This window comes from Saimiri boliviensis, chromosome 14, assembly GCF_048565385.1.
Source record: "Saimiri boliviensis isolate mSaiBol1 chromosome 14, mSaiBol1.pri, whole genome shotgun sequence".
Lineage (NCBI taxonomy): Eukaryota > Metazoa > Chordata > Mammalia > Primates > Cebidae > Saimiri > Saimiri boliviensis.
Genome location: NC_133462.1, coordinates 34,578,114 through 34,601,456, shown reverse-complemented (window position 1 = coordinate 34,601,456; position 23,343 = coordinate 34,578,114). Strand labels below are relative to the sequence as shown.

Genomic DNA, 23,343 nt, shown 5'->3' with positions numbered 1-23,343 from the left:
ACCCAGTCACAGAGCGACCTGAGTCTTAGCAGTGGCATTTTAATGGCAGCAGCCCCAAGAGGAAAGTGAGAGTCCGCTCTGCCCTTGGAGCATGGGGCTTAGGCTTTGAGGGCCCATTGCAGAAGACCTAACCATCCACCTCCTTCCATTGAACTGAGGCCAGGAAAGTGCGGATTTCCATGGGCTGCAGCGTGATGTTGGCCGGGTCCAGCTGGTAGGGAGTTTGGTGGGGTGCGGGACCTGGAGAGGTGCAGGGGGAAGGAGTGAGGGGGTGCAGACTTCCTCTGACTCACCCCACTGTGCTTCCTCCCCTGGGTCTGGACACAGCTGCACATCCCCGAATCTGTTCCAGGGCCTCACTCCCAGACTCTTAAACTGCTTCCCCAGCCCTGAGGTCCACACCCAGGTTCAATGCCTGGCCACTGTCCTCATACCCTCAATCTGACCCCAGGGGTGATGGACACCCTCCCAGAACTAGACACAGATAGAAATTTTCTTCTTGTTCTTGGGACTAAACTCCACCCACAAACCTCAAGACCCATTCCTAGTTTGAGACATCCATTTCAGATCCTTTAAGCCCCTAACCTGGATCTGGACTCCGCCCCATACCCACAGCACTTTTTTGGGTCCTGGCCAACAATCTCATGCCTCACACATTGCCCCTACCTGCAGGCCCCAGGCAGGACCCCACCCTTTCCTTACCCCTGACCAGGGCCCCACCGGTGTTTGTTGTCCACTTGAGCCTGGAGGCTGCCTCCCGGAGCTGGTTGGCCACCAGCGTGGTCTCCTGCAGGCGGGTGATGGTGAAGGTGGAGAACAGGTCCTGCAGGTGGGGATGGGCACAGATGAGTTGGGGCAAAGCCAGGTTTCCCTTCTCTCCCTCGTTCTTGCTTCTCTCAGATCTCCTCCTCAATTCTGCCCTTCTCACCCTCAAGTTCAAGGTTACGGGGGCGCTCAGGTTACGCCCGGAATCCTCTCCCAAGGCAAACTGGTGCTCCAAGCGCAGCAGCAGCATCTCAGGGCCCCAACTGGCCAGTGTGAGCAGGTGCACCGAGGGCGGCAGCTCACTGCGCAGCCCAGAGAACTGTGGGGAGAGAGGGCGGGGCAAGTTAGAGAAGGGCGGGGCTGTATGGAGAAGGGCGGGGCGCAGCCAGGTTCAGGAGGCAGCACTGGGTTGCAGGGGCGGCGCTTCGCCGGGAAGGGGCGGGGTTCAGCCAAGAGGAGCGGCCAGGACCGAGCCAACGAGAGGATGGATCCGTCCCAAGCTGGGGTCGGGTTCGAGTCCCGACAAGGCAGAACTGATCTGACCTGAGACTTTGGGCGTTAGGGCGGGACTGAAGCCAAGGGGCGGGGTGAGGCGGGACAGAGCCTGGGGGCGGTGATGAGGGGGCTAAAGTGAGATGGGCAGGGCCGGAGGTGAAGAGGTGGTTTAGGGGCATGAACTAGGGCTGTATCCCGGTGGGTTGGGACTGGGCCGGCACTGAGCGGGGACTGCCCAAGAGATGGGGCTGGCCCGAGGGTTTGGGACCAATTAATGGCAAATTGGGTCCCCAGTGAGCCCAGGAAAACCCGCACCCAAACCCGGCTCCCTGGAAGACTTCATTCCGGTCCTCTCTGCCCACCTCGCTGCCCCTCACCTGCGTGCGCGGAGCAGCACCGAGATTGTAGGGGGCGCCGCCACCCGCGGCCAGCACCACCTGCGGGGCCAGGACCTCCTGCTCAGCCAGGAGCCGGTGCCCGGCGGCCGCAGCCTGGGCAGTGTCCAGCAGCACCAGGTGGCGCCCTCGCACCCATGACCCCGACCCGTTCTCCATCAGTGGCTCCGATACCCCACGTCCATCGTCCTTCAGCAGCCTTCGGTGCACCTGGGGGGAAAGTGGCCAGGAGGGGGTGAGAGTCGTGGGTCTGTGGGTGTCCTTAGGCCAGAAACTGGGGACGGGCGTGAGGGAACGTCAAGAAAAATTAAAGGGTGGGAGGAACGGATGAAGATGAAGGTGAGGGTCTGGTAGGGCCATCCCAGCAGAGGCAGAATCCAAGTAGGCACGGGAACCAGGCCAGAGGGATGTGAGTGCCTAACAGGGAGGCCTGGAAATGGCACCCCAGAGCTTGGAGGGGTCCTGAGTAAGAAATGGAGAGAAGTGAAGAGGAAAAGTTGCACATAGAAATGAAGTCCTCCACCGGGTGCAGTGGTCACGCCTGTAATCCCAGCACTTTAGGAGGTCGAGGTGGGTGGATCACCTGAGGTCAGGAGTTCGAGACCAGCCTGGCCAACATGGCAAAACCCCATCTCTACTAAAGATACAAAAATTAGCCAGGTGTGGTGGCAGGTGCCTGTAATCCCAGGTACTCAGGAGGCTGAGGCACAAGAATCACTTGAACCCGGGAGGCAGAGGTTGCAGTGAGCCAAGCTCATACCACTACACTCCAGCCTGGGCAACAGAGTGAGACTCTGTCTCAAAACAAAAATAAAGAAATAAAGAAATGGAATCCTCAGCTTAGTGGGGACCGAAAGCAGGTAACTGGGCCAGAAACAGCCTTCAAGAACGAGCAGGGGGCCAGGGTGGGAGGACCCTGGCTTGGATGGGGCTCTGACCTACTCACCATGAGCTCCAGTGAGCCATCTCTCAGGCTGCTTCCCCCCTGGGAGCGATCAGTCAGCACAGTCAGCTGCATGTTCCCATCCTGGGGATTGAAGGATGAGAGTGGAGGGCAGTCAGCCCCAACCCCATGCAGCCTTGAGATGCTACAGGTGAGAGGTGATTCCCTTTCATCGAGGTGGGGCAGTGCAGGGTGGGGGAGGGGTACCGTGATGTAAATCCGGGTGTTGACAGGATAGTAGTTTCCTGCCATGGGCTCCGTCTGGTTCAGTTTCCAGGTGGGTCGATAATCTCGCCTGGGGTGGAGGTAAGCTGGTCAGACTTGGGGTCTGGCTCCTCTACTCTTTACTATCCCTTCGTCCTCTGTCTCCCAACACTCATATAATCCCCCACCGCCCCTGGGCCCCAACACACCACAGACCACCCACTGTGTTCTCAGTCACCCCCACCTCCTTTCCAGGATCTCCCGGCCATTGCTATCCGTGTAGAAGCGTCCCTTTGTCTCCAGTGGTGTGTCGAAACGGCTGATGACCTCCTTCCCCCAGGTGTCACTGTACCCAATGAGATGGCAAGGTTGTGAGCCCTGCATAAACCCCTCTCTGCCTTTGCTCCCACGCCCCACTTCCAGCCTGTGCCACTCACCCCACAGGTATCGGCCCCACTGACCACTCCAGTTCCACGTGCTGCTGTCCTGGGTAAAGGCGGATTACCTGAGAACACCAGGCTGAGAACTTCTGGTGCACCTCCTGCACCAAGGCTGTCTGCGGGCATGCGGGGGTGAGGTGGGTGTCAGCCTGGGCCTGAGCAGAGGTGAGTCCTACAAATGTCTCTCCACCCTGGCCATAAACCCCATGAAGGCCTATATCAAGGTCAAGGTCAACTTTCAGTCACTGCCACATAATTCTTTTGGTGGTGGGGGGATGGAGTTTCACTCTTGTCACCCAAGATGGAGTGCAGTGACACAATCGTGGCTCATTGCAACATCTGCCTCCTGGGTTTAAGCGATTCTCCTGCCTCAGCCTCCTGAGTAGCTGGGATTACAGGTACCCACAATCACAACTGGTTAATTTTTATATTTTTAGTAGAGATGGAGTTTCGCCATGTTGGCCAGGCTGGTCTTGAACTCCTGACTTCAGGTGATCCACCTGCCTCAGCCTCCCAAAGTGCTGGGATTACAGGCTTGAGCCACCGGGTGCCTGGCTGGCCTTTTTTTCTTTTTTTCCTTTTTTTAGAGACAGGGCCTCACTATGTAGGTACCTGATCAGCAAATGCTCCCACCTTGTCTTGAACTCCTGAGCTCAAGCAATCCTCCGGACTCAGTCTTCCAAGGTGAGGAAACTATCATACAACCAGTCATGATTACAGGCATGAGCCACTGCACCTGGCTTGCCACATCATTCTTGAGCCTGGCATAAATGCCTGCTGCTCACCATGGCCCCATCTCTTCTCCTTAGCATACTATTCTAGCTTGGCACATGGCTATATGGGTACTTGGGATAAAGACTATATTGTTGGCCAGGCGCGTTGGCTCAGGCCTATAATCCCAGCACTTTGGGAGGCTAAGGTGGGTGGATCACAAGGTCAAGAGATCGAGACCATCCTGGTCAACATGTTGAAACCCTGTCTCTACTAAAAATACAAAAATTAGCTGGGCATGGTGGCGCCTGCTGGTAGTCCCAGCTACTCGGGAGGCTGAGGCAGGAGAATTGCTTGAACCCAGGAGGCGGAGGTTGCGGTGAGCTGAGATCGCGCCATTGCACTCCAGCCTGGGTAACAAGAGCGAAACTCCGTCTCAAAAAAAAAGACTATATTGTCATCTTCCCTGAGGCTATTAGTAGCTGAGTGACCACAGTCTGCCCCATGGAAAATTATCCAAGTGGTGCCAACAATGTTCCCTGCCCCTTGCCCTCTGCTACTGGGTCAAACACAGATGTGGTGCCTGGAGCTTTAGCAGCCATATTGGACCACGAGGTGGAAACTGAATATTGGGGAAGGCAGAGCAATGAGATAAAAGAGGGAGTACTGGGTGATTATGGAACCACCCACCTTCCCTGGACTAACAGCCAGACTTTTCATTAGAAAGAAAAAATTAAAAAATTTAAAAAATTAAATAAAAAAGAAGGAAAAAATATTTTTTTCCTTCTTGTGGAGAATGGGGTCTCACTATATTGCCCAGGCAGGTCTCAGACTCCTGGGCTCAAGCTATCCTCCCACCTCTGTCTCCCTAAGAGCTGGGATTACAGGTTCGAGCCACCATGCCTGGCAAGAAAGAATCTTCTTCTTTTTTTTTTTTTTTTTTTTTTTCAATTTGAGACAGAGTCTCGCTCTGTAGCCAGGCTAGAGTGCAGTGGTGCACTCTCAGCTCACTGCAACCTCTGCCTTTCAGGACCTGGTTCAAGCAATTCTCCTGCCTTAGCCGCCGGAGTAGCTGGGATTACAGGCCCGTGTCACCATGCACAGCTAATTTTTGTATTTTTAGTAGAGAGGGGGTTTGACCATGTTGGTCAGGCTGGTCTTGAACCCCTGACCTCATGATCTGCCCACCTCGACCTCCCACAAGTGCTGGGATTACGGCCGGCCGAAGAAAAGAATCTTCTGTCTTGTTCTAGCCACAGTTAATTTGAGTAACTCTGTTACAACAGGCAAAACTATATCCTAATACAGTGAGTGATGCAGATAGGCAGACATTCATCTCAAAGGGACTCACATGAAATGTGAGGCTCCTGAAGGTGGACAAATGTGAGTTGTGCCATCTATGAAAGTCAAGTATCAGGCCAGGCACAGTGGCTCACGCCTGTAATCCCAGCACTTTGGGAGGCCAAGGCAGGTGGATCACAAGGTCAAGAGATTGAGACCATTCTGGCCAACATGATGAAACCCTGTCTCTACTAAACTACAAAAAAAAATTAGCTTGGTGTGGTGGTGCGCACACCCAGCTAATTTTTTTTTTTTTTTTTTGTAGTTTAGCTGTAGTCCTGGCTACTTGCAAGGCTGAGGCAGGAGAATTGCAGGATCCCAGGAGGCAGAGGTTGCAGTGAGCCAAGATCGTGCCACTGTACTCCAGCTTGACTCCTGGCAATGGAGCAAGACTCTGTCTAAAAAAAAAAACAAAAACTCAAACATCAATGAAAGTCCCTGGGAAACCACTGTTCCCAGCCAGATGCACCCACAGGCATTCACTCTAAGTGAGACTTACCCAAATGCAATCGATCCAAGGGTGGACTCTCAAATATCCACTCCAGATATAAGCTCCTCTTACTACAGACTGGTGAATTCTTCAAGCAGTGATATTTGGCTGTCCCAATTCATGGGCCAAATAGGAATGCCCCACCCCCAATTTCCAAAACTAAACATGTAAATGTCCATAGCAGATGTGAAAGCCTTTGTATAAGGGGAGACTCTCATATAACCAGCCATGAATATCAACTCTATGGCAGGATCCTCAAATATTCCCCCTACTGATCTGTGGGTCTTAGCCTACTGATCTGAAGGAGATGTAAATCCTCCCCCACCCTCATTTCACACATGCCACCACCCTCTTGGGCTTCATAATCCCCCTATTCCCAACTGCCCACTCCTTATTCCTAGTCCCAGACCTTCACCAGGCGGATCTGAGCCCAGCGGCTCACAGGCAGTGGTTCCTGTTGGTTGGGTCTGAAGATGTAGGCACCTGAGGCCTGGGCACTTTTGTTGTCACCTATACTGGCATTGTACCTGGGGCCAGGGCAGGTGAGAGTCAGGTAAGGGGCCATAGTGCCAGGCCAAGCACCACCACCCACCACCCCACCCTCAGGCCTGGTGATCTTCTCTTACCAGAAGAAGGTCTGGTGAACAGGTAGCCGGAGTTGCTGATTCTTGTTCACAATCTCCATCAACAGCCCTGTATCAGGATCAAACATTGCCTGGATGTGCTGGACAGAAAAGGGTCCACAGATGGGCTTTCATATCTGTGTGTCTGTGTACGTGTGTGTGTGTGTGCATGTGTATGTGGTTTTTTTTTTTTTTGAGACTGAGTCTCACTCTGTGATCCATGTTGGAGTGCAGTGGTACGATCCAGGCTCACTGCAACCTCCACCTCCCGGGTTCCAGCAATTCTCATGCCTCAGCCTAGGATTACATGGATAAGCCACCATGACCAGCTGGATTTATTTTTGTTGTTGTTGTTGTTGTTTTGAGACTGAGTCTCATCCTATTGCCCAGGCTGGAGTGCAGTGGCATGATCTCAGCTCACTGCAACCTCCACCTCCCAGGTTCAAGCAATTCTCATGCCTCAGCCTCCCTAGTAGCTGGGATTACAGGCAGCTGCCCTCATGCTGGGGTAATTTTTGTATTTTTAGCAGAGATAGGGTTTCGCCATCTTGGCCAGGCTGGTCTTGAACTCCTGACCTCAGGTGACCTGCCTGCCTCAGCCTCCCAAAGTATTGGGTTTACAGGCGTCAGCCACAGTGCCCAGCCTAACCTTATTTTCAGTCTCACCACTTCTTTCCACTTCCATGGCCTTCCAGGGCTAGTGCAGTCAGCCCCTTCCAGGTCCCTGTACTTCCACAATGGCTGCCTACAATCTATTCCCCACAACAGCCAGAGCACACCTGTGACATCTAAGTCCCATCAAAGCCCTCCTCTGCTGCAAATCAGGGCCAACTTGGGCATTTGACATGCAAACCACAATGCCAGAACTCACAAAACTTTTAGTGGCCTGTGGGAATGTTTTAACTTCTTTTCTTTCATTTTAATAAAAATATTAAAAAGATGTTTTCCCTGCCGGGCGCGGTGGCTCAAGCCTGTAATCCCAGCACTTTGGGAGGCTGAGGCGGGTGGATCACGAGGTCAAGAGATCGAGACCATCCTGGTCAACATGATGAAACCCCGTCTCTACTAAAAATACAAAACATTAGCTGGGCATGGTGGCGCATGCCTTTAATACCAGCTACTTAGAAGGTTGAGACAGGAGAATTGCCTGAACCCAGGAGGCGGAGGTTGCGGTGAGCCGAGATCGCGCCATTGCACTCCAGCCTGGGTAACGAGAGCGAAACACCATCTCAAAAAAAAAAAAAAAGACGTTTTCCTCCTTTTTTTTTTTTGATATGGAGTCTTGACCTCGTGAGCTACCGCACCCGGCCAGAACTTGTTATGTTATGTTATGTTATGTTATGTATGTTATTTTTTGAGACAGGGTCTCACTTTGTCACCCTGGCTGGTGCAGTGGGACAAGCTTGGCTCACTGCAACCTCTGCTTCCTGGGCTCAAGCGATCCTCCTGCCTCAGCCCCCAAGTAGCTGGGATTACAGACATGTACCAACATGCCCAGCTAATTTTTTTGGATTTTTTGTAAAGATGGGGTTCCAACATGTTGCCCAGGATGGTCTCAATCTCCTGAGCTCAGTAGGTCCACCCACCTTGGCCTCCCATGGTGCTAGAAATACAGGTATGAGCCACCACACCTGGCCTATTTTATTATTGTTATTTTCAGACAGGATTTTGCTCTGTTGCCAGGCTGGAGTACAGTGGCACAATTATAGCTCACTGCAACTTCAAACTCCCCAGCTCGAACCAACCTCCTATCTGGGCCTCCCAAATAGCTGGGACTATGGGTAAATGCCAAGATGCCTGGTTAATATTTTTATTTTTAATAGAGATGAGGTCTGGCTATGTTGCCTAAGCTAATCTCAAACTCCTGGGCTCAAGTAATCCTTCCCCCTAGGCCTCCCAAGAATCTAGGATTAGAGACATGAGCAACAACACCTGGCAAAAGCCAAAGTCTTCCTGTCGGTCCTCATGGCCCTTAAGGTCTGACCTGTCACCTGTTCACCCTGCTTCAGCCACACTGCATTCCTTGTGGCTCCTGGAATTCTGCACACTCTCCCGCCTGAGGGCTTTTGTGCCTGTTATTCTCTGCCCACCTGGATCTCTCTTCCTTCCCCCAAATAACCACATGGCTCCCTCCCTCAGGTCAATTCTTAAATGTCACCTTCACCAGAAACACCTTCCCTGACAGGTCCCTGCCAAAATTGCAAACTACCGCCTGCCACCAGTTCTGACATACCTGTCAAGTGTCACCCAGGATCACACTGGGTCTTCATAATTGTCCCAGGAAAGGACACTGAGGCTCAGACAAAGGTCACTTGCACAAGGACACACAATGAGGGGAGTGGTGACAGGAGATCATGAACCTAGGGACCTGCTGACCCAGAGTCCATACAGCTCACCACGACACTTCAGATTTGTCACAGGAGCAGGAAAGGAGATCAAAATGGGGTCTCACCTCATTTTCGATGGTTAAAGGATGGGACCAGGATCTCCTGAGGATGGGCTGGGGTGCGCGGGCCTGGGGCTTCCAGCTAGGCACCTGGGCTACTGAATAGGTGCTGAAGCCCAGGGCAGGCAGTGAGGCTGAGAACAGCAGCTCCGGAGGGTGCACCGGTCTGTCTGAGCTGGGAAATATCACCATCTTGGATAGAGAAGGAGGGAAACTGAGTCAAGAGTACCTACCCACGGAAAGCCATACATTCATGGAAACAACAAACTCAAGGAAGGCAAAGAGTTCTGAGGTGAGGAAAAGAAATCGGGGTATGTGTGGTGGGAGGGACAGTCAGATTCCAAAGAAATAATTGCAGAGATATTCACGAAGTGGAAAATCTCCACTGGGAGGGTGGAGAGACTATGGAGTCTGGGAAGTGAAGGAGGAAGTAGGGGAAGAAACCTTTGAGGCAGGTTCTTGGAGAAGAGGTTTCGGGGGAGGACGTGTTCTGGAATGAAGGAGATGTCCGTAAACAGCAATAAATTTTCCTGGGGGATCTGGATATTAAAATGAGGGGCCACTCACAGGAGGCAGATGTTCCCGAGCGGGGACTGATATTAAGGGGCAGAGAGAGAAGATACAAGAGACGAAAAGAGAGGGGAAAAGATATTGATGGGTGGGAGGTATTCATGGAGGCAGGCAGTCTCCACCGGGGAGATGGGGAAATGCTCATTGGGGGAAGGGTTCAATTGGGGGACTATTTGTTGACTGAGCTCACATCGCTGGGCACAGTCCTGCCATTGGGGTCCTTCACAACGAAAACGCCTTCGCTGACCGGCAGCCGTACCATCCAATTCACTTTCCGCCCGAGGGGGTTATAAATGGTGACCAGGAACTGGGGAGGGAGGGTCAGAGAGGGCATGGGTCACAGCAGGCCTTCTCCAAACCCATCCACTTCACATAGAAACACCCCTGGATGGTCCTGGTACGGTCACGGCCCTTCAGGCCAAGCCCAGTTGAGGTGCATTGGCCTCTGTCCGGACCCAGCTTCACCGCAGCCCCCGTAATCTCACTCCAGTCCTCCAAACAAACAAATTTTTCTTTTTTTTTTTTCCCCCAAACAAATTTTTCAACCACTCCTTCTACAGCCCATCTGCCCGATGCCCACCCCTCCCGTCCCGGCTCACTCGGGCCGCCGTCTGGCTGAGCGGGCAGATGCTGATGTTCAGCTGTCGGCAGAACGCGAAATGCTCCTTGAAGCCTCTGAGCCGCGCCAGCGCGTTGCTCAATAGAACCTGCAGAAGAGCGCAAAGGGCCCGGTGGCTTCCGGACTCCTGGCCTGACTCCTCCCCTCCTCTCCCAGGCCCCGCCCCATTCCGGTCTCTGTCCCGACCCCCTCAAGACCCACCCCACAAGCCCGTCTAGCCCAACCCTGCTGCCCTTGACCACGCCCCATATCTGTCTCCCCCTCTTCTTTCCCACGGCCCGCCTCCTTTTCCCCTCCAGGGCCCCGTCCCGTTCCTGTCTCTGTCCCCGCCTCCACAAGCTCCGCCCCCACGAGCCCTCGTAGCCGCGTCCCACGGCTCTCAGCCACGCCTCATACCTGTCTCTGTCCCTTCTTTCCCAGGCCCTGGCCCCGCCCCTTCCTGTCTCCGCCCCCTCGTCCCCCAAGTTTCGCCGCGCTCACCTCGCAGGGCCCCCAGCCTGCAGCAAGCTGGCGCGCGTAGTCGTCGGCCACGTGCTGGCGGGAGGTGCCGCTGACGGCGTCATGATGCTGGAGCACAGCCATCGCCTCATCTGCTGATAGACAATGAGTTCGGCGGGGTACCGCGGGACTCGGCTCTGACCCCAAGGGGAAGCAAAAGGTCTGGTGCTGGCGGTCACGGTTCTTAGAGACTTTAAGAAGGAACTCGAGCGGGGCGACCTAGGGGTGGTTTCCAGCTTCAGGCCCAACTCCTTCCCCTCTTGGGCCCGACACGTACTGAGGGGTGCACTCTCTCCTGAGCCATAGGGTCCCACGTTGGCCGCCGGGCCCACCAGCGCCTCCAGCTGGTTGCACACCTGGAGGCAGAGGGGTATGTTGGAGCACCCAGCCTGTCGGGCCTCAGGGCTGCATGCCCCCTCTGGCCTGGCCCCCACCCACCTGCAAGAAGTTGTAGCTGAGGCGCTCGTAGCGTTTGAGGGCTGGCCGACTGGAAAAGTAGCCAGTCCAGAACTGGTGGGGGCCATCCGCGTAAGGGAAGAAGTCGTCATGTTTCACTGACCTACAGCAGCAGGGGCATTGAGGGCAGAGTCATGACCCACGGGGCATGCCAACCCCCCCAAGCTCCCCAGTTTCCCCAAATACCAGGTGAGGTTGGCCTTGTTCAGCTCCCAGAGGTAACAAGCGGGGGTGGAGTAGAGAGCATGGACACTGCTTCCTTTTGCTTGCTGCTGGGGGAGGCGACGAAGTGAGCCCTCGGGAGTCCGCACCTTCCCGGGGGCCCACATTTCCACCGTGTGCACAATCATGCATCCCGTAGGTTCAGATTCGCTAAATACACGTTTGGCGTGCAAGCCAGAGGTCAGGTGTGAAAAGGAATTTTGGCCGAAGTCAAACATGACCACTAGCCTTTTTAAAAAGGATTTCAGAGATGCAAGAATAAACCTGAAGTTTTACTAAACTTTTACAATAATGGCAACTTTATTATTAAAAACTTTTGTGGAAAAACTAAGTGTGACATTATAGAACAGGAATAATCGTTTTGCAGCACCGTCAGACTATTACCAGAAAACAATTTTTATAATGAATGGAGGTGCATTTTCAACTGAGCGAGGTAGAGAAACAAGATGACCTATGTAAGGAAAACGATGTTTGCACGTGCTATTTCCCCAGTGTACACAGTAGATGCTTAATAAACTTTTTTTTTTTTGAGACGGAGTTTCGCTCTTGTTACCCAGGCTGGAGTGCAATGGCGCAATCTCGGCTCACCGCAACCTCCGCCTCCTGGGTTCAGGCAATTCTCCTGCCTCAGCTTCCTGAGTAGCTGGGATTACAGGCACGCGCCACCATGCCCAGCTAATTTTTGTATTTTTAGTAGAGACGGGGTTTCACCATGTTGACCAGGATGGTCTCAATATCTTGACCTCGTGATCCACCCGCCTCGGCCTCCCAAAGTGCTGGGATTACAGGCTTGAGCCACCGCAGCGCCTGGCCAATAAACTTTTTTATTTATTTATTTTTTGAGACTGAGTCTCTGTCACTCGGGCTGGAATGCACTGGCTCAATCTCAGCTCACTGCAACCTCCACCTCCTAGGTTCCAGCGATTCTCCTGCCTCAGTCTCCGAGTAGCTAGGATTACAGACGAGTGCTGCCATGCCCAGCTAATTTTCTGTATTTTTAGTAGAGACAAGGTTTTGCCATGTTGGCCAGGTTGGTCTTAAACTTCTGTCCTCGCTGGGCATGGTGGCTCACACCTGTAATCCCAGCACTCTGGGAGGCTGAGGCGGACAGATCACGAGGTCAGGGGTTTGAGACCAGCCTGACCAACATGGTGAAACCCAGTCTCTACTTAAATATACAATAATTAGCTGGGCGTGGTGGTGCACACCTGTATTCCCACCTACTTCGGAGGCTGAGGCAGGAGAAGTAGGTGGGAATACAGGTGTGCACCACTTTGTGGTCCCAGCACTTTGTGAGGGCAAGACAGGCAGATCACTTGAGGACAGGACTTTTAGACCAGCCTGGAGGACAGGAGTTTGAGACTGGCCTGGCCAACATCATGAAACCCTGTCTCTACTAAAAATACAAAAATTAGCTGGGCATAGTGGTGCCTGCCTGTAGTCCTAGCTACTTGGGAAGCTGAAGCACAAGAATCGCTGGAACCCAGGAGGCTGAGGTTCCAGTAAGCCAAGATCGCACCACTGCACCCCAGCCTGAGTGACAGAGCGAGACTCTGTCACTCTAAAATAAATAAATAAATAGATAAGTTTTTTAAAAAATGGGCCAGGCACAGTGGCTCATGCCTGTAATCCCAGCACTTTGGGAGGCCAAGGCGAGTGAATCACCAGGTCAAGAGCTCAAGACCATCCTGGCCAACAAGATGAAAAACCCCGTCTCTACTAAAAATACAAAAATCAGTGGGTGTGGTGGTGCGCACCTGTAGTCTTAGCTACTCCAGAGGCTGAGGCAGGAGAATCACTTGCACCCAGGAAGCAGAGGTTACAGTGAGCTGAGATCACACCACTGCACTCCAACCTGGCGACAGAGCGAGACTCCGTCTCAAAAAGAAATAAAAACACGTTACATAAAAGAGCTGTTTTGGGCCGGACGCGGTGGCTCAAGCCTGTAATCCCAGCACTTTGGGAGGCCGAGGCGGGTGGATCACGAGGTCGAGAGATCGAGACCATCCTGGTCAACATAGTGAAACCCCATCTCTACTAAAAATACAAAAAACTAGCTGGGCATGGTGGCGTGTGCCTGTAATCCCAGCTACTTAGGAGGCTGAGGCAGGAGAATTGCCTGAGCCCAGGAGGCGGAGGTTGCGGTGAGCCGAGATCTCGCCATTGCACTCCAGCCTGGGTAACAAGAGCGAAACTCCGTCTCAAAAAAAAAAAAAAAAAAAAAAAAAAAAAAAGAGCTGTTTTCGTGAAACAGCAGTGCAGGGAGCGAGTGGAAGGTAGGGACAGAGATTGCATGGTAGCGTGGACAAGACTGATGGGAAGGGGTGTCTGAGATGGCAGAGGAGAGACAAGTTTCTGTGCTGCTAAGAGTGTGCACACAGCCACAGCCACAGCCCACTTAGCATGAAACACTAACACATCTGTGTTGGGTAAAATGATAACTGCCCAAAGGTATCCATGTCCTAATCCCCAGAACCTATTACTATGTTAGATTGCATGGCAAAAGGGAATTGAGGTTGCAGATGGAATTAAAGGTGTTCATCAGCTAAACTTGAAGTAGGGAAATTATCCTGGATTATCTGGCAAAAGGTCTGTAAAAATGGAAGAGGCCAGGCATGGTGGCTCACGCCTGTAATCCCAACACTTAGGGAGGCCGAGGCAGGCGGATCACCTGAGGTCAGGAGTTCGAGACCAGCCTGACCAACATGGAGAAACCCGTCTCTACTAAAAGTACAAAATTAGCCAGGCATAGTGGCAGATGCCTGTAATCCCAGCTGCTCGGGAGGCTGAGGCAGGAAAATCACTTCAATCCAGGAGGCAGAGGTTGTAGTGAGCAGAGATCACGCCATTACACTCCAGACTGGGCAACAAAAGCAAAACTCCCTCTCAAAAAAAAAAAAAAAAAAGTGGATGAGGACCACTTGGGAGGCTGTGGCAGGAGGACTGCTTGAGGCCAGGAGTTCAAGGCCAGCCTGGGGAACACAGTGAGACCCCCCATCTCCACACAAAAAAATAAAAATACTGGATGCGGTAGTAGTGCTCACCTGTATTCCCAGCTATTTGGGAGTCTGAGGTGGGAGGATCGCTTGAGCCTAGGAGCTCAAGACTGCAGTGATCTATATTCATGCCACTGCACTCCAGCCCGGGCAACAGAGTGAGACCTCATCTCAAAAAAAAAAAAAAAAGGTGGGCTGAGCACAGTGGCTCACACCTATAATCCCAGCACTTTGGGAGGCTGAGGCGGGTGGATCACTTGACATCTGGAGTTCGAGACCAGCCTTGCCAACATTGTGAAACCTCATCTCTACTAAAAATACAAAAACTTAGGCCGGGCGCGGTGGCTCAAGCCTGTAATCCCAGCACTTTGGGAGGCCGAGGCGGGTGGATCACGAGGTCAAGAGATTGAGACCATCCTGGTCAACATGGTGAAACCCTGTCTCTACTAAAAATACAAAAAATTAGCTGGGCATGGTGGCGCGTGCCTGTAATCCCAGCTACTCAGGAGGCTGAGGCAGGAGAATTGCTTGAACCCAGGAGGCGGAGGTTGCGGTGAGCCGAGATCGCGCCATTGCACTCCAGTCTGGGTAACAAGAGTGAAACTCCGTCTCAAAAAAAAAAAAAAGGCCGGGCGCGGTGGCTCAAGCCTGTAATCCCAGCACTTTGGGAGGCCGAGGCGGGCGGATCACAAGGTCAAGAGATCGAGACCATCCTGGTCAACAAGGTGAAACCCCGTCTCTACTAAAACTACAAAAAAAAAAAAAAAAAAAAATTAGCTGGGCATGGTGGCGTGTGCCTGTAATCCCAGCTACTCAGGAGGCTGAGGCAGGAGAATTGCCTGAACCCAGGAGGCGGAGGTTGCGGTGAGCCGAGATCGCGCCATTGCACTCCAGCCTGGGTAACAAGAGCAAAACTCCATCTCAGAAAAAAAAAAAAAAAAAAATACAAAAACTTAGCTGAGTGTGGTGGTAGACACGTGTAATCCCAGCTTCTCAGGAGGCTAAGGCGGGAGAATCACGTGAACCAAAATTGCACCACTGTACTCCAGCCTGGTGACAGAGCAAGACTCTCTGTCCAAAAATAAAAATAAAGTAAAAATAAATGTGGGCCGGGTGTGGTGGCTCATGCCTGTAATCCCAGCACTTTGGGAGGCTGAGGCGGGCAGATCACAAAGTCAGGAGTTTGAGATCAGCCCGGCCAACAGAGAAACCCCATCTCTACTTAAAAAAAAAAAAAAAAAAAAATCAGCCAGGTGTGGTGGCAGGTGCCTGTAATCCCAAATACTTGGAAGGCTGAGGTAAGAGAATTGCTTGAACCCAAGAGGCAGAGGTTGCAGTGAGTCTAGATTGTGCCATTGCACTCCAGCCTGGGCAACAGTGCGAGATTCTGTCTCAAAAATAAATAAATAAATGTGGAAGGGGAGGCAGAAGAGGTGAGAATGAGAGAAACAGATGGGATTACAGAAACAGGGTGAGAGAGCTGCTATGTGGCTGGCTTTGAAGATGGAGCCAAGAAGAAACTTTGAATGTGGGCAGCCTCTAGATGTTGGAAAAGGCCAGGAAATTAGACAATGTATTTCTGTTGTTTTGAGCTGCTAAGTGTGTGGTCATTTGTTATAGAATGACCGCAATATAACAACAGAAATCAAACACAGCACTCAGAGCTATGCACATGACCAAGGCCCCCACATGCAAGCGCACACGTGCACAAGGTTAGCACAGGGTAGGTACACTGACCTGGGCATTGACCAGCCTGATGAGCTTGTCCAGGTTCTTGAACCACATGTTGGCATTCTCATATTGGAAGTCGGAGCCCATAGTCATCACAATGTGGTTGGTGAGGTAATACCGGCTCTGCAGGCCAGAAGGGAGTCCTGAGGCCAGAGGATCCTGGGCCATTCCTGTGTGTAGCTGTGTCTTGGTGTATATGGGGTCAAGGATTGGGTGCACATACAGGCATGGGTAGGGATGTGGCACACGGGAGGATGGGGACACAGATCAAAGTAGCCACCAGCTGTTGAGCAGTTCTTTTGGACCCACTACATAGAAGAGGGCATCCAGGCACCATACCATGCCATCTCTTGCCTGTACTATGCTATCTCTTCTAATGTGGAATGCACACAAATCCAGGATGGGGACATAGTGATGGTGAAGAGAAGAGCATCGTCCTCCAAAGGACATGAGAATATGATTACAGGGGTTCACACCTGTAATCCCAGCTACTCAGGAGGCTGAGGCAGGAGGATCACTTGAGTCCAGGAGTTCAAGACAACCTGGGCCACGTAGTAAGACCTTGTCTCAAGAAAAAAAAAATTTGGCCGGGCGCGGTGGCTCAAGCCTGTAATCCCAGTACTTTGGGAGGCCGAGGCGGGTGGATCACAAGGTCAAGAGATCGAGACCATCCTGGTCAACACGGTGAAACCCCGTCTCTACTAAAAAATACAAAAAATTAGCTGGGCATGGTGGCGCGTGCCTATAATCCCAGCTACTCAGGAGGCTGAGGCAGGAGAATTGCCTGAACCCAGGAGGCGGAGGTTGCGGTGAGCCGAGATCATGCCATTGCACTCCAGCCTGGGTAACAAGAGCGAAACTCCATCTCAAAAAAAAAAAGAAAAAAAAAAATTTGTGCCAGGTGCGGTGGCTCACGCCTGTAATCCAAGCACTTTGGAGGCCAACGTGGGCGGATCACCTGAGGTCAGGAGTTCAAGACCAGCCTGACCAACATGGTGAAACCCTGTCTTTAAAAAATAATAATAAAAAAATAAAGGAAAAAAAAATTTGTAGGCTGCGCGCAGTGGCTCACACACTTTGGGAGGCCAAGGCAGGCGGATCACCTGAGGTTAGGAGTTGGAGACCAGCCTAACCAACATAATGAGACCCCCATCTCTACTAAAAATATAAAATTAGTCGGGTGCGGTGGCACGCTCCTGTAATCCCAGCTACTCAGGAGGCTGAGGCAGGAGAGTTGCTTGAACCCAGGAGGCGGAGGTTGCAGTGAGCCAAGATTGGATTGTGCCTTTCCCGTCCAGCCTGGGCAACATAAGTGAAACTCCATCTCAAGAAAAAATATTTTTTTTAATCTAAAACAATATTTTTTTTTGAGACCAAGTTTCACTCCAGGCTGGAGTGCAGTGGCTTGATCTCAGCTCACTGCAACCTCCACCTCCTGAGTTTAAGCAACTCTCCTGCCTAAGCCTCCTGAGTAATTGGGATTACAGGCACGTGCCACCACACCTGGCTAATTTTTGTAGTTTTAGTAGAGACGGGTCTCATCATCTTGGCCAGGATGGTCTTGAACTCCTAACTTCAGGTGATCCACTCACCTTGGCCTCCCAAAGTGCTGGGATTATAGGTGTCAGCCACCGTGATTGGCCATCAATTTTTAGAGAAAGAAAAAATATATATTTTTTAAGGAGAATGTATTATGTCAGGTATGGTAGCTCACACCTATAATCCTAGCACTTAAGGAGGCCAAGGCAGGAGGATCACTTGAGCTCAGGAGTTTGAGACCAGCCTGGGCCACATGATGAGACCCTGTCTCTATGAAAAAAATAATGTTTTAAATTATAAAAATGTTAAAACTAGCCAGGTGCCGTGGCCCACACTTGTAATCCCAACACTTTGGGAGGCCAAGGCAGGTGGATCACCTGAGGTCAGGAGCATGGTCAACAGGGTGAAAACCTGTCTCTACTAAAAATACAAAAATTAGCAGGGCATGGTGGTGGGCGCCTGTAATCCCAGCTACTCAGGAGGCTGAGGCAGGAGAACTGCTTGAACCCGGGAGGTGGAGGTTGCAGTGAGCCAAAATCACACCTCTGCATTCCAGCCTGGGAGACAGAGTGAGACTCTGTCTCAATCAATCAATCAATCAACCAAATGTTAAAAATAGAGGCCGGGTGCTGTGGCTCACGCTGGTAATCCCAGCACTTTGGGGGGCTGAGGCGGGTGGATCACTTGAGCTCAGGTGTTTGAGACCAGCCTGGGCAACATGGTGAAACCCTGTCTCTACTAAAAATAAAAAAAATTAGCCGGGCATGGTGGTGCACGCCTGAAGTTCTAGCTACTCAGGAGGCTGAGGTGGGAGAATTGCTTGAACTCGGGGGATGGAGGTTACAGTAAGCCAAGATAATGCCACTGCTCTCCAACCTGTGTGACAGAGCAAGACTCTGTCTCAAAAAATAATAATAATTAATTAAAAATAAAGAGGCACAGTGGCTCACGCCTGTAATCCCAGCACTTTGGGAGGCTAAGGCAGGCAGATCACTTGAGGTCAGGAGTTCAAGATCAGACTGGCCAATATGGTAAGACCCTGTCTCTACTAAAAATACAAAAATCAGTGTAGACACCCATCAATATGGTGCCCTCCCAGGAGCGGGGAACCACCAGGTTGCCTAAGAAGGGTTGAACTGGCCCAGATCGGAAATAGAACAGGTCAAAACTCCTGTGCTGGTCAGTAATACGATTGCGCCTGTGAATAGCCACTGCACTCCAGCCTGTGCAACATAGCGAGACCCCGTCTCTTAAAAAAGAAATACATAAAGCTGGATGTGGTTGCTTGAACCCAGGAGACAGAGGTTGCAGTAAGCTGAGATCCCACCACTGCACTCCAGCCTGGGCAACAGAGTGAGACTCTCTCAAAAAAAATAAATAAATAAAGAGAAGGTGTCAGGGAATGCCTGTCCCACGGAAAGGGCTCGGTGCATTGTATATACTGGACATGAAGGTTCTGCACACCAGGGTTACCTGGGCAGTGGCCACATTTAGGAAGTAATCGACCAGCTCCTTGACATTATACTCCGGGCTTTGGGGGTCCTCCACCACCGGCGGGTCGACACACAGCACATCCCAGCACAGATTCCTTGGTGGGTTGTAACCATTGGGAAGCACGCCTGTGGGCCACACCAGGTTCAAGGGGTGACTCAGCGCCCACACTTACCCTGGTTTCAAAGCCTGCCATGTCCCACCCAGGATGGGCTTCAGAATTTGCATCCCAGTGCAAAAGGAAATGCAGGGCCTTTGTTCCCAGACTATAGAAGTTCCAGGACAGTGGCAGCAGAGCATGACATCAAGCCCCTTCTGAGTGTGTGGCCCCGTGGCTGGCCCTGCCCTCACCAAGCCCCCTCACCAGTGAAGAGGTCTGCGGTCGGGGGCTTCAGGCTGGCACTGCCCCTCCACACCTGCTCCATCTCCAGCTTCTGCATCCGCACCCACTTATCTTGATAATCAAGGCGCCCGAAGAAGAAGCCATCAAAGCCCATCTGGGGATGGGGCAGGAAAAAGCAGTGCGAATTAGTGCCCAGCTCCCCCCACCACCAAACTCCCCTCTGCTTGGGAGAGGCAAGTCAGAAAACAGGTTAAAAAGCAGCACTAGGGGCCAGGCACAGTGTCGCATGCCTGTAATCCCAGCACTTTGGAAGGCCGAAGAGAGCAGATGACGAGGTCAGGAGTTTCAATACAGCCCGGCCAACACGGTAAAACCCTGTCTCTACTAAAAATACAAAAAGTTAGCTGGGTGTGGTAGTGGGTGCTTGTAGTCCCAGCTACTAAGGAGGCTGAGGCAGGAGAATTGCTTGAACCTGGGAAGTGGAGGTTGCAGTGAGCAGAGATCACGCCAACGCACTCCAGCCTGGGCAACAGAGTGAGACTCCATCTCAAAAGAAAATTTAAAAAAGCAGTGCTTGGCTGGTGTGGTGGCTCTTGTTTGTGATTCCAGCTTTCTAGTAGGCCAAGGCAAGAGGATCACTTAAGCCCAGGAGTTTTTGAGACCAGCCTGCATTACATAGCAAGACTGTTTCTTTTTTTTTTTTTTTTGAGACGGAGTTTCGCTCTCGTTACCCAGACTGGAGTGCAATGGCGCCATCTCGGCTCACCGCAACCTCCACCTCCTGGGTTCAGGCAATTCTCCTGCCTCAGCCTCCTAAGTAGCTGGGATTACAGGCATGCGCCACCACGCCCAGCTAGTTTTTTGTATTTTTAGTAGAGATGGGGTTTCACTATGTTGACCAGGATGGTCTCGATCTCTCGACCTTGTGATCCACCCGCCTCGGCCTCCCAAAGTGCTGGGATTACAGGCTTGAGCCACCGCGCCCGGCAGCAAGACTGTTTCTACAAAAAAATTTAAAAATTAGCCAGGAGTGGTGGTGCGCTCTTTTAGTCTCATCTACTAGGGAGGCTGAAATGGGAGGATGGTGTAAATCTGGGAGATTTAGGCTGTAGTGAGCTAGGATTGTGCCACTATACTTCGGCCTGGATGACAGAGCAAGACCCTGTCTCAAAAAAAAGAAAAAAAAAACAAAACAACAACAACAACAACAAAAACACATAGGGCTGAAACAGAGAGGCCTCCAGCTTATTTCCAAGCTTGGGGAAGTTTCAGAACTCACCACCCTGGGCTAGCAGGGAGAGGGTGGGTCCAATATCAGAACCCAGGTTCACCTCCCCAGCGCTGTCAAGCTCAGAACAGGCCTGACTCCAAGAGTGAGGTTCCCTCTTCCACAGCCTGAGGATGGATGAGGGCTGAGCACAGGTAATGAAGCTGTTTTTAAAGCACGCTTGACATCCACCTACCACCCAGTTTAGGGAGGAGCCAAGATCCTAGCTAATGGGTGGGGCCAGAACACGAAGAGGGGTGGATTAGGGTTTCAACAGGCCTGGTCCTGATCCCTGTGAGATTGCAGGGAGAGGGCGGGGCTTGAGAGGGCGAGGGAGGAGCCAGAGCGAGTGAAGGGGTGGGCCCAAGAGAGTTCGTGAGTCGCACGCACCTGCGCAAACAGCGAAGCCTGTTCCCGAGAGTGGCCGAAGGGGTCAATGTGCCAGGCCACACGGGGTCGCCCGTCATTGCCAAATGTATCCTCCAGAAAGCGCAGCCCAAGTGTCATCTGGTCCACGATGGCGCCATAGTGGGTGGCTGCCTCATCGTTCATCACCCAGCCACCATTGGCAAACTCCAGGCGCCCTGTGCCAGGACAAGCAAGGTCAGGGTCAGTTGTCAGAGCCAGGAGTGGCACCAGGGTGGGTGATACTGGGAATGCGAAAGCCTGCCTGTGTACTCGGGCCTGGCGGGAAGAAGAGGGGTCGCCCCCAGGCCATAGTTCTCAGATATGAGAAAGAGGCCCCCTGCATGGCAAGCTTCCTAGAGGATGCACTGCAGCTGGGGCCGTGTGGGACGGATAGGAATCTCCAAATGGAAAATCCAGGCAGACGGAGCGACATGCATGATGCAGAAGCAGAAGCAGAAGCCGGGCTGGGCTTCCTCTTTCTTTTTTTTTTTTTTTTTTTTTGAGACGGAGTTTCGCTTTTGTTACCCAGGCTGGAGTGCAATGGCACGATCTCGGCTCACTGCAACCTCCGCCTCCCGGGTTCAGGCAATTCTCCTGCCTCAGCCTCCTGAGTAGCCCGGACTACAGGCACGTGCCACCATGCCCAGCTAATGTTTTGTATATTTAGTAGAGACGGGGTTTCACCATGTTGACCAGGATGGTCTCGATCTCTTGACCTCGTGATCCACCCGCCTCGGCCTCCCAAAGTGCTGGGATTACAGGCTTGAGCCACCGCCCCCGGCCTTGGGCTTCGTCTTTTCACTTCCTTGGGGCAGACTCACCCTGGCGCACCAGGTCTCGCACGACTTCCTGTGTGGCATTTGTCTGCTGGTGCCACCAACGGGAAAAGAAGGCAATCTCCACGTAAATGAAGCGACGGGTGGGATCCTCCAGTAAGGCAGAGATGACTGAGTCTAGGATGTACTGCACCCCGGCGTGCTGGATGTCATTCTTGACTGTGGATAACAGGGATAAGGCTCTTAGGGCACAGCAGAGCCAAGGACGTTATTCCCAGACACAGGAGCCCAAGCCCTGGATATTAGGGTGACAGTGCCCCCACCCTAATGTCCAGGGCCCAGAGGGGATTCGAGGGGTCATGGGGATCCCCGGGACCACTCCCCATCCTCTACTCACTTCCATAAAAGTACTGGTCCACGGTTTTGAGCCAGCCCACGTCATCATGTGTGTGAGGCACCAGATGCACGTTCAGCATGTTCGGCTGCACCGTGGGGCATGTCTGCACAGAGACCCCAAACACACACAACCTGTCATAAGGTCGGGGGCTGCAAAGTAAGTCTTGATCTAGAGGTGAGTGACTCAGAGAGGATTGATCTCGCCTATGTGCAGAAGGCCAGGCGCTCCCAGGGTGGACACATACATAGTTGAGCTCACATATCCAATTCCCACTTGGCACAACTCCACAGGGCAGCTGTCATTCACACTCTGGGAAAATAATAATAGAAGTAGCTGGGCCGGGAGTGATGGCTCACGCCTGTAATCCCAGCACGTTGGGTAGCCAAGGCGGGCAGATTACCTGAGGTCAGGAGTTCGAGACCAGGCTGGCCAAGATGGTGAAAGCCCGTCTCCCCCCCCCCACCAAAAAAAGGAAAGTAGCTGATGTTTGTTCAGCGTTTGCAAACAGCAGATGGCCACCCTGGGAGGGGGGGTGATGTTATCCCCAGTTTTCAGATGAAGGCACTGAGGCTCAGAGGATAGATGACTTGCCTAATGTCACACAGTCAGAAAGTGAAAGAGCTAGGCTGGAATTTCAGGCAGGCTCTGAAGTCCCAGCTCTCAGATAGCACCTCCCCCCACACATACACTGCTCACCTCCTGCTACCTCCTGCCCCTCCAATCCCACAGTTAAGTGCAGGCAAAGTCCAGGCAACCATCCCGGAGACACGGAGGCAGGTACAATCAGACACAGTCCCATACTCAGATGCGCACAGCCAGACCTCGCAATGACACAAAGTACGCACTCAGACCACACTGTCATATCATCAACCATTCACTAGACACCCACAGCACAGACCCACCCACACCTGCAGGCTGTATTCGGGGCTTCACTCTTGACTCCTGTACGTTTCCGCCCGGAGGCCCTGCTCACCTCGTATCCCCCGGCCCTGGCACCGGGCGCCGCCAGCCACAACAAAAGGAAAAAGCAGAGAGGCAGGAGTTGTGGCCGAAGGGCGCGAGAGAAGGTCCAGGGGCCCGCTGCGTCCGGGCAGCCGCGAGCGCAGACCCCCGAAGCCCGAGCGTAGGCGCCCATGGCTCAGCAACTTCTTCCTGTGGGTTCCCGGGCCCTGGAAAG

At 52.5% G+C, this 23,343-nt stretch overlaps 1 protein-coding gene across 5 annotated transcripts; it reads right to left on the bottom strand.

Moving 5' to 3' along the window:
* Positions 1 to 19: 19 nt before the first annotated feature.
* On the bottom strand, positions 20 to 23,343 carry MAN2B1 (mannosidase alpha class 2B member 1). 5 transcript variants are annotated; one of them, XM_010329475.3, is made up of 24 exons: positions 23,140 to 23,343; positions 22,167 to 22,269; positions 21,815 to 21,988; positions 20,976 to 21,169; positions 19,340 to 19,472; positions 18,958 to 19,103; positions 15,952 to 16,068; positions 11,183 to 11,268; positions 10,979 to 11,099; positions 10,818 to 10,896; positions 10,523 to 10,632; positions 10,023 to 10,130; positions 9,614 to 9,730; positions 8,860 to 9,045; positions 6,411 to 6,508; positions 6,194 to 6,311; positions 3,240 to 3,358; positions 3,047 to 3,148; positions 2,806 to 2,893; positions 2,602 to 2,682; positions 1,638 to 1,865; positions 929 to 1,084; positions 721 to 823; positions 20 to 240 (listed from the first exon to the last, which is right to left on the bottom strand). In XM_010329475.3, exons 1-24 carry the CDS (start codon positions 23,299 to 23,301, stop codon positions 128 to 130), a joined length of 3,042 nt encoding a protein of 1,013 aa, XP_010327777.2. In that variant the 5' UTR covers positions 23,302 to 23,343; the 3' UTR covers positions 20 to 127. The 5 variants fall into 5 exon arrangements, with proteins under 5 accessions (XP_010327777.2, XP_003941791.2, XP_010327776.2 ...); XM_003941742.4 differs by having other exon boundaries at positions 11,183 to 11,265; XM_010329474.3 differs by having other exon boundaries at positions 703 to 823; positions 23,140 to 23,336.